This window comes from Sarcophilus harrisii, chromosome X, assembly GCF_902635505.1.
Source record: "Sarcophilus harrisii chromosome X, mSarHar1.11, whole genome shotgun sequence".
Taxonomy (NCBI): Eukaryota; Metazoa; Chordata; class Mammalia; order Dasyuromorphia; family Dasyuridae; genus Sarcophilus; species Sarcophilus harrisii.
The window spans coordinates 70018099-70028531 of record NC_045432.1 but is presented as its reverse complement, the minus strand read 5'-3'; the positions used below and the strand labels follow the sequence as shown (position 1 = coordinate 70028531).

The 10433-nt window shown below is 43.6% G+C and overlaps 1 protein-coding gene across 1 annotated transcript in view; it reads right to left on the bottom strand.

Moving 5' to 3' along the window:
- Positions 1–349: 349 nt before the first annotated feature.
- DIAPH2 (diaphanous related formin 2) overlaps positions 350–10433 on the bottom strand; it is an 868850-nt gene continuing 858766 nt past the window's right edge. The window contains exon 27 of the mRNA XM_031944530.1: positions 350–3590. Coding sequence (XP_031800390.1) covers positions 3526–3590 — 65 coding nt within the window. The 3' untranslated portion in view covers positions 350–3525. The remainder of the gene's footprint in view (positions 3591–10433) is intronic.

Sequence of the window (10433 nt, the reverse complement as noted above, 5' to 3'; positions counted from 1 at the left end):
ACTCTCTCGGGCCGGCAGACCTGTTGAGATTTTCCCCAGCCCCTCTGAGCCAATTTCTTGTCTCCTCTCTGCTTCATCTTCCCTCTCTCTGACACATGGATGAGGCCTACCAACATAAGTGCAGAAGGCAGAGTCAGCTTCCAGTTCTCCTCCCACTCTTCTCTGATTTTAAAGAATTGTCCGCCCCAAACTTTAAACAGAGACCTTTCTCCCTGTCCTGTCACTGAGGCTTTTGTGTATCTTACACCCAGTGAAGACTCCCAGCTATTTGTCCTTTTAAGTGAGTTTGAGGGATGGAGCATATGTGTCAAAGGGGATCATGAGGACGGGGGCACGCATCTAGATGAACACAGAAATGTACACGAGTCGGCGTGTATCATAGTCGACTTTATTGAATAGTAAGTGTGTATTATCACATAAAGGTTGTTCCCCCCCCCCCCAAGCTATTCATGTCATTGACTGGACGCAGTTTTTATTCATAGCTGAAATGAAAGCATCTGCCCATGCGGTAGCTTACGGATATCGAAATACTGTGACTGGGCAGCTCTGCCGCCAGCAAGTCGGCACGGCCGGGGGGCTTCCCAGCCTTGAGAATCAGCTTGCAAAGAACTCCTCGATTGCAGAGGTAGTTGGTGGCTCTACTGTAGCCCACAGAAGGAGAAATAGGGGTGGTTCCAACACACAAGAGGGAAAATCCAATCCGAGTCGAGTGGTTTTGGACTGGATGATCAGAAGGGGGCAGACTTGGGCACGGCCAAGAGCGCGCATTCCACATCCAAACATGCAAAGTGGTATGTGCGGACCATGATGGGGGAGGAGTGTTTAGCCACGACCCCGGTTTGGCTTGAGTACCAAGAAGGAATTAGAAAAAGTTAAACTTGATTTCTATGCAGAGACTAGCAAACAGTAGAAGGGTTCGGGGCAGTTTTCTGTATAAATGGGGTCTGCAGTTTTAACAGCAATAGACTAACCATCCGATTTCAGCAGCATCAGACTCTATGCTCAGTGGGTCCCTGTTTTCGGGAGGAAATTTTTCTCATATGATTTTGTTGATCTGAGCATTGGCAGCAATTGGTGGGAGTGGGATCCCTAGGAAGTTTAGAAACAACGCTTTGTAAACCATTTCACTTGAACTTCACAAAAGGCCCTAAAAGATTTGTCGTTCTTGGAAAAAAGGCATTTGGGATTGCTTGGAATACAAATATAGAATCTATCAATAATGGTTCTTTGATTCATCTTTTGAATACTAGAAAATAAGGCAAGTTCACATCTTAAAAAGGTGATCGACACACGGCCACTGCTCTCCTAACTTCACAAACTCGATTCCATAGCAAAATCTCCTCCCCCCCCCCCCGCCCCCTACCCCAACAGCCAGAAAAGCTATCCGAGGCCCAAAGCAGTCCCAGCGTGGAATTTCAGAAAGGCTCGCTGAAGTCTACAACACAGGCACTGTCTGTTTACATGAATTAGGAGAATGTTCTATTATCAACCAGAAAACTGATATGGTTGTGAAAATCACAAGGTAAAAAGAGGGACAGAGTTGTACAAAATAGGCATCTCAAGATGCTGCTGCAAGTGCGCCTCTGCCACGGCCTTTCCCAGTCCCAGGCCATACAAGGCAAAGCTGAAAGAAGAGAGAAGGCAGCCTCTGTGGAGTCCCTTCTACAAACGCTTCACTTGGTTGGATGGTTCTCGAGTTGATGAAGTGCTTCTTTTGACCCATGGCTGATGTTATTTTCCTCACTCTTAGAATTCGGGTGTCATTACAGGCAAACATCCGGGCCTTTCCACTTTCAGAAGTCTCCTGTGATGACCAGGTAACTTCCAGGATGGAGTTCTGTAACCAGATGCCAAAAACGTCCCGCCATACATTTTCCAAATGGAGCCTAAACCATAACACGCAAGTCTAGTCTCCTGAGGGGAGAAAGAGGGATCCGTTCTCTTTCTCTTGGCATTTGTTTTTACAATGGGAATTTCTATTTTAGTCTGTGATTGGAAGAAGACTAAGAAGAATGAGAACTTTTAGGCAGCTGACTTGGAGAGCCAGGTTCCTTTGGGATTGTGAGAGCAGTGACCACATCTGAGGAGAGAGGACCGATTTTGATTTAAGCGGTAGAGTATGGCAGCCAAGGGGAGGTGGAGAAGGGCGCTATTGATGACAATGCACACTGACCTTCCTTTTAGGCTCCTCTGTTTGCCTTGGTTACCAGGCAGACTGTAGGTAAGGTTAAAAGTAAGGCTTTTAGAGCTGTAAGATTCAGCATTCCCCAAGTGCCTCCAGCAAAAGGAAATCCTGCCATTACTGGAAATGCTGAGGATCGCACTGGTTCCACTGGTGAGACTCGGCCCATTATCTCTCCAGCCCCCAGGAGAACGAAGCAACTCCACAGAACATAGCTCTTCTGTTCTGGGGACCCTAATGAGAACAGAAGAGAGGATTTCCCCCCCTAAAGCCAAGAAGCCGTGGGTCATTTTGTGGTCAGAATAACAGTGAGGCCCTCCTCCTTTGATGACCAGATGTTAAAATGGTCACACGAGAGACCTCTGATAGGTATCTGTTGGATGTTCCCCACCAGCCAGCTCGGGACTCTGGGCCAGGTTTCATGCATGCTGGTTTGAAGTGATCAAGGTGAGGAAATGAGGAACTGGGAGTACTTCTCTCTAAACAAATGGAGGGCTCCCCTGGAGGCTGGGGAGCACAAGGAAAGGCTCTCCCACTGCCTTAGACTTAGCTGGTACTCTCAGTGTTCCACATGGCATGGTCAGGGAGCAAGGAAGAAGATGGCCCTGGAATGAGGAGGGTGGGCAGGATCCTTTTTGTCTCTAAGACGTAAGTCATGATAGTAGAATTTTGAGACTCTTCCTTAGCAGAAACAGGGAAACGTGAGGTGCTTTTTCTCAAAAATAGCCGTATGAAGTATCTGTAGAAAGTATACATAGACAAGTGCACAATTAGAAAAGAGCCCCTTTAAATCAACTTGAAGACACCCTCCGGAGATGATTCCATCAAAATTGGGCATGATTTTTGAAGCAGTAGCAAAACTCTAGGCTGACGACGAAAAGTTGAATTTCAGCCAAAGCACGGGAATCCATCCGATTGCCCTGGAGACCAGAATCTAAATGACGTGAGTTCCGCAAGTGTTCCGGTGGCCTCTTTTAAGCCGTGTAATCAGGCCCACTGAGAGGCCCTGGTTTTGCTCTTCTAGGCATGGGACCTCAGGTTCACTTTTCCTCTTCTCTATCCAGCACTGCCTCTCTTTATTTTCTTACCTGTCCCTCCTCAGCAGACCACCTGTGAATACACTCTCAATGCAAGTCCTTACACAGAACACCCGCATTGCTGATTCTGGTAATTGTGTTTCTATTAGTACAATCAAGGGGCTTTGAGATTTAGCAGTAGATTTACAGAGACACAGAATTTGTATTTTATTCACTTTCTTCTTGGCCATATAAGTCCATGCCAAACTCTGTTCAAAATGCCGCTCGGTTTCTGTCGCCACTCTCCGAGGTCTTTGGCCACGGGACTCACGCAGATGCGATGGCTCCATTGTGGCGGGAACGTGACCTTTCTAAAGGTGCCCGTCTGTTATCTGTAAGACAGAGAACACAACCTCCGTAAGCATTACAGCCTGGCTATTCCATAAGAGCAAGAGGTTTTTCAGACATATCTGAAAAAAATCACTTCAAATAATCATGTAGGTTAACACGGCCCATAAAAGCAACACGGCTGCTGGGCTGAGTCCTATAGTTCTGTAATCAGCAATAAAATGATTTTTGGGGTAAGAGAAGTCAGAGAGATAAAAGAAAGGAGAGGTGACAGCAGATTCACTGGCAGAGTTGTTAGTGCAAAAGGCTCCAGGGATGGTTAGTACCTTTTGTGGGAAAGTCTTTTGATTTGACATATTTGCATTTTCTTTCTCAGCTGCACTAGAAGGTGAGCCTGAGAGAGCCTAGCAGGAATGGGTTTAGGCCTTTGGCCCTTGACCTCTGTATCCCTCAGACCTGCTAGCTAGCTTTTGCCCGGCTGTGTGACTGGAACAGATTAGGTAACTTATGTGGTCATCATGGGGACGAAAAATGAATATCCCTCCCCTCTGACTATCATGGGAAGACCAAAGTTTTCTAGTACCCAGAGTCACCGAAAATAGTTTTTGCTTTCATGGAAAACTGCATTTTGATGACGATTACTATGTTATTATCACCTCTGTTTTATACCCAAGTTACATACAATTGATGCAGGGGAATGTCCTTTTCTGACATAAGCCTAGCATACTGAGAATGGGACTAGGTCCCTAGAAATAATGCCCACCAGCAGTACTTCTGTACAGGCTAACACTTTATACTTATTAATTTGTTAATTCACACAACATCCCCAGGAGGTAAGCCTGTTTCCTTCTACCCTATTATCTCCGCTTTAGTGATGGTTACACGGCAAATCACGTGCGATTGGGGTTATAATGCAGAGTGAACACTCAAACATTAGGTCAGGCTTCTTTGGGAGCTGGACTTTGGAGACTGTATCCTTCTGGGATGGGAGCTGGCTAATGAAGATCCGATGACATTGGGCATTATGTCTGTCTCCTAGTAAGGTTGGCCGGGAGCACCTCTGGATTGATTCTAGCTCCTTGATTTGCAGAACAGAGGACAGCTAACTGGCTCTCCTGACCTTGGGCTCATTAGCACCGTGTTGGAATCATTGAATTGCCAGGCTTCTTGAGGCCCGGGTTACTCTGAAAGGCCCAGTGGGTTTGGCTGAGTGGACTTTCTTTACAAAGAGACACAGCTGAGTAATGGGGAACTCGGTGATTCTTTGAAAGATGCCATTAATACCGATGTCATTTTCCAACAAGCATAACAACCATAAGTGTAGAAATGACGTTCACAGATAAAATGACCGCTAACTTAGATCGCACCACTTGGCCGGAAAGATCAGCTCGGGAGGTTCTTTTCTCTTCCTTTTGGCCCCTCGAAGCCAATGAGATCACGACAGAAGCATTCCCACTTCTAGTGGGCTCCTGCGATGGAAGTGTTCTGTCCTAAAGCTGTGGCAGAGGGGCATCCTCATGGCTACCTGAGCCCCAAGGATGGTGCTGGAGGTGATGGTTTGGGGACTTCCTCCTACAGTGGGGCATGGGGAAGCCAAGGGCACCTCCTTAAACATAGCCGCACTGTGAGAAATGTAGTATCTTCACGTTCTAGCCTCTTGGGAAGGGACCAAAGCTAAGTCTGGTACTTTACAGTGCCAGGTGGGGACAGGCAAGGGAAGTGTTAGAACGGGGCAATTGGCTGGGCCATCCTTTGTCACCTTCTGATCTGAGGTAACGGTATGATTTGGGAAAGACACGATTTGACCGTGATGAGTGGGAGGGGAGTTGGCATTCTTGACATGGGTAAAATACGCTATATTTCGCCTGTTGTATTTATCGTATCACCTGTGTCTCTACAGAAGAGCAGGGAGACGGTTTCTGTGGCCCTGGTGGACAGTAGATAGGGCACTGGGCCTCAGATATCTGCTAGCTGTGTGACCCTGTGTGTCATTTAGCTCCAGGAGAAAACTGAGGCAGACAGAGGTTATCTTCCTGTCTGCCAAAGAGGACAGAGAGGGTTCTACAAACTAAGGGGTGGAGAAGAAGGGAACCAGTAAATGCCAGGGACAGGAGGGGAAGATGAAATGCAAGGTCAAAGACCAGCAAGTAGGCCATTTTGATTGGATGGCCAATAAGTGAAGAGCTTTAAATGGCAAGGTTTCAGGAGTTTCTGGTTCGGAGAGATATGGGCAGATTTGTCTAGTAGCTGTCCTTCTTAACCCTGAAAATTGCAAGGGACAAGTCTTTTGGGGAAGTATGCTGTCTTAATGTTACACCCATATGGTCTGGGTGCGATTGTAGTGAAGGTGAATGATGAAGGGCGAGGCCAGAAGCTGCTATAACCATCACGGCTGGAGGGTGGATTAGAAGCCAGTAGAACAGCGGGAGATTGCCATCGGTACACAGGGGACATGATGAAGGCCTTAATTAGAACCGTGGCTCTGTTAGTAGAGAGAGAGAAAAGTGAGGGGTAAAGGGTAGGATCGGGCTGAATACAAAGCTGTGATAGCTAGTGGTAGCATACAGATAAGAGGCAGTCATAGAACACCATGGTAGAGGAAGCGCTGGGCTTGCAAGTCAGGAAAATCTGGGTTCTGCTATGACCTCCAATGTCCAGAGGAGAGAGCTTTTAGCTGTGAAAGGGATACTTTGAGGAGAGGGAATAGACTGTGACAGATTGCCAGGAAAGATGGATGTGACTAGAAGAAGAGCCATCACTTTGTCAGAAATTGAAGCAGAGGAAGAGCAGGAATGGGAACTTTTGATAGTGAGTCTCCATTTTCTCAGTAAGGCAGGAGCCCTTTGTACAGTAGGATGGGGAAAAGAGGTTTTGGTTGGATAGCCATTGAGAAAGCATGCCAGGAAGTGGATTCCGGCCCAGCTTCTTCTTTTTTTTCTTTTTTTTTTTTTAATTTAATAGCCTTTTATTTACAGGTTATATGTATGGGTAACTTTACAGCATTAACAATTGCCAAACCTCTTGTTCCAATTTTTCACCTCTTACCCCCCACCCCCTCCCCCAGATAGCAGGATGACCAGTAGGTGTTAAATATATTAAAATATAAATTAGATACACAATAAGTATACATGATCAAACCGTTATTTTGCTGTACAAAAAGAATCAGGCTCTGAAATATTGTACAATTAGCTTGTGAAGGAAATCCAAAATGCAGGTGGGCATAAATATAGGGATTGGGAATTCAATGTAATGGTTTTTAGTCATCACCCAGAGTTCTTTCCTCTGGGCGTAGCTGGTTCAGTTCATTACTGCTCCATTGGAAATGATTTGGTTGATCTCGTTGCTGAGGATGGCCAGGTCCATCAGAACTGGTCATCATATAGTATTGTTGTTGAAGTATATAATGATCTCCTGGTCCTGCTCATTTCACTCAGCATCAGTTCGTGTAAGTCTCTCCAGGCCTTTCTGAAATCATCCTGTTGGTCATTTCTTACAGAACAGTAATATTCCATAATATTCATATACCACAATTTATTCAGCCATTCTCCAACTGATGGACATCCATTCAGTTTCCAGTTTCTAGCCACTACAAAAAGGGCTGCCACAAACATTCGTGCACATACAGGTCCCTTTCCCTTCTTTATAATCTCTTTGGGATATAATCCCAGTAGTAACACTGCTGGATCAAAGGGTATGCACAGTTTGATAACTTTTTGAGCATAGTTCCAAACTACTCTCCAAAATGGTTGGATTCGTTCACAACTCCACCAACAATGCATCAATGTCCCAGTTTTCCCGCATCCCCTCCAACAATCATCATTATTTTTTCCTGTCATCTTAGCCAATCTGACAGGTGTGTAGTGGTATCTTAGAGTTGTCTTAATTTGCATTTCTCTGATTAATAATGACTTGGAGCATCTTTTCATATGACTAGAAATAGTTTCAATTTCTTCATCTGAGAATTGTCTGTTCATATCCTTTGACCATTTTTCAATTGGAGAATGGCTTGATTTTTTATAAATTAGAGTTAATTCTCTATATATTTTGGAAATGAGGCCTTTATCAGAACCTTTGACTGTAAAAATATTTTCCCAGTTTATTGCTTCCCTTCTAATCTTGTCTGCATTAGTTTTGTTTGTACAAAAACTTTTTAGTTTGGTATAGTCGAAATTTTCTATTTTGTGATCAGTAATGATCTCTAGTTCTTCTTTGGTCATAAAGTCCTTCCCCTTCCACAGGTCTGAGAGGTTAACTATCCTGTGTTCCTCTAATTTATTAATAATTTCATTCTTTATCCGGCCCAGCTTCTTAAACTGTGGTTCATGACCCCCACATAGTGGGGTCATACAATTATGATTGATTACTGATACATGTTTGATTTGTATACCTATTTTATATCTCTCCCTCTATCTAGGGACTGATCAAAGGACCGTCATGCAGTAGTGAGGGCCCAGTTCAGACTGAATGATACAGAGCAGTAGTGGGCCAAATTAGCGTGCTTGTGCCCCTTCCTCCAGGAGGGTTCAGCATAACCGGAATGGGACCTGAGATGGCAAATGGCCAATGATTACAAAAAAGATCAAAGAGTCACTTTGCGGGATCGAGACACGGAAACTCATCGGACAGTTAGGAAGTGTGGTCAGAGAGAAACTTCCTTTCTGGGGGTAAAACACATAATCAGGTGGGTGAGAGTGAGATCAATAGTATACCCGATTCTGCATGCAGTTGAGGAAATGAGATGCCAGAAAAACATCTAATTCAAAGTATCCCTACTCAGAAGGAGAAGTCATCTCAGAGACAATGAGGGGGTGATATAGGGAAGGAAGCCCTCATGATATATTAAACAATTCCAGGGCAATTCTCATCTCAATGACACAGTTATACTTTGAAACTAGAAACAGGTAGTACTGGGTAATCGATCCCCTTCATTACGTGCAAAGAAATCCACCCAAGGAAAAATGAATACTCGCATTATGGCGGTGTCTTAGGCCAGCAGAAGAGATGGAACTTATTTTAATAAGGACGGTAATGGAAAGCAATAATATTAAAGGACTTCACAGACTACAGTGACTATAGACATACAACTCCCATTAACTGTAATAGGAGTTAAGCACATGAAATGATAACTAAATATACTCCTAAATGTCTTTCCAATTGGAACCATGGTCTAGGTACTCGCATGCTTTCACACGGAAAATTGTGATAGTAGAATTGATTTCATGTGGAAATTGCCCAGGGTCAAGTGTGGGCAGTTTCCCTGGACTAGGGAATGGAGGAAACATCTGCACGGTGACCGTCTTTGCTCTTTTCATCTTCGTGTTCATCGTTAGCTTGATTATTAAGAGAGAGTCTTGATAGTTGCAATGGATTTATTAATTCAGGGGCTTGTTATCAGCATCAACTCTGCTGTGCCAGGAGAAAAAGAAATGATATTTTCTCAAGCTGCTGCAGTACGATTCCCTCACTTTTCTCTGATCCTTCCCTCTATTAGGACCCTTAGAGTTGCAAGTCTAATAATATTGAGGTTCATTCAAACAAACTCAATTATGGTAACTTTAAGGAGATAGAGATCCATGATAAAAGGAAAAACACATGGCATAATAACATAGCTTTAAGGCACTAAAACTTCATCCATATTAAGCTTCAAATGTCAAAAATCTCTACGCTACCTTTTATCTTCTAGAAACAAGATAGTTCCCAAACATGCAGAACCAATCTCCAGAGATTTTCGATGACTATCATTTACATAATTGATAAGTGGACTTCAGAGAGACTGTACTTTTGGAATTCAGTCAAAAATATGACTCACAGGGGAAAACAATCTATTATTTAGTATTTCAACCACATAAAAAGTCTGCTGTTGATTACCTTTAGGCCCAATGCAAAGCACGTTTGGCCTTTAAACAAAATGTCATTGTGGATTTTTTTTAATTCTGAACTTGACAGCGATCAAGTAAAATGAGCATTTTGACATTACAAAGCAGAAAGGAAAAAGGATTCTACATGAAGTCATTAATCTGTTACATGTAGTTCCCTCCCCCCCTTTCTGGGACATACTACATTCAACATGTAACTACTGAAAGCTGTCCTGTTTATCTCCTTATCTTTTGAACTGCCTTTCTTTTCTCTTTTGTGCATTAAAGAAAAGTGTTTCGGTGACTTTTTTTCTTCTAACAACCTTATGTAGACTGCTCTGTGTTCTCCAACCTTTGTAATAATCACGCTTAGTCAAACAGAGGGAAGTCCCCTGTCATCCATACCCCAACATATCTGTCTCACTCTACTTCTTGAATTCATGGCCTTTCGGGCAATTGAGATTGTTTGGCTTTTCTTTCCAGTGGGCTGTTACTGTACAGATTATTCTCTTGGTTCTGCTCATTTCATTGTGCATCACTTCATCCACATCTTCGTAATTTCTTGAAAAGCATTCCTTTCTCATTTCTTATGGCGGGATAACATTCTACAATGCTCATATGCCATAATTTGTTTTTCCATTTCCCTTGCCTTCCCTCCCCCATCCTGATGAGTTTCCAATTCTTTGCTACAACAAAAAGAGCTGCTATAAATATGTCTGTATATATGAATCCTTTTCTTTTATCCCTCTGAGCTAGAGAGCCTACTGGTGCTATTATTGGGTCAGAGGGGATAGATAATTCCAAATTGCTTTGCAGAATTACCAGACTGATTCACAGCTCCATCAATAGTGCATTAAGGTGCCTGTTTTTCTGTAGTTCCTCCAATATTTGTCATCGAATCAGCATGAGGCAAGACCTCAGAGTTGTTTTAGTTTGCCTTTTTTCCCAATAATTAGTGAGTGATGTGGAATAGTATCTTTTGTAAGGTTTTAGATTGATGGGAATTCTTTCTTTAATCACTGGGGAGCTGAT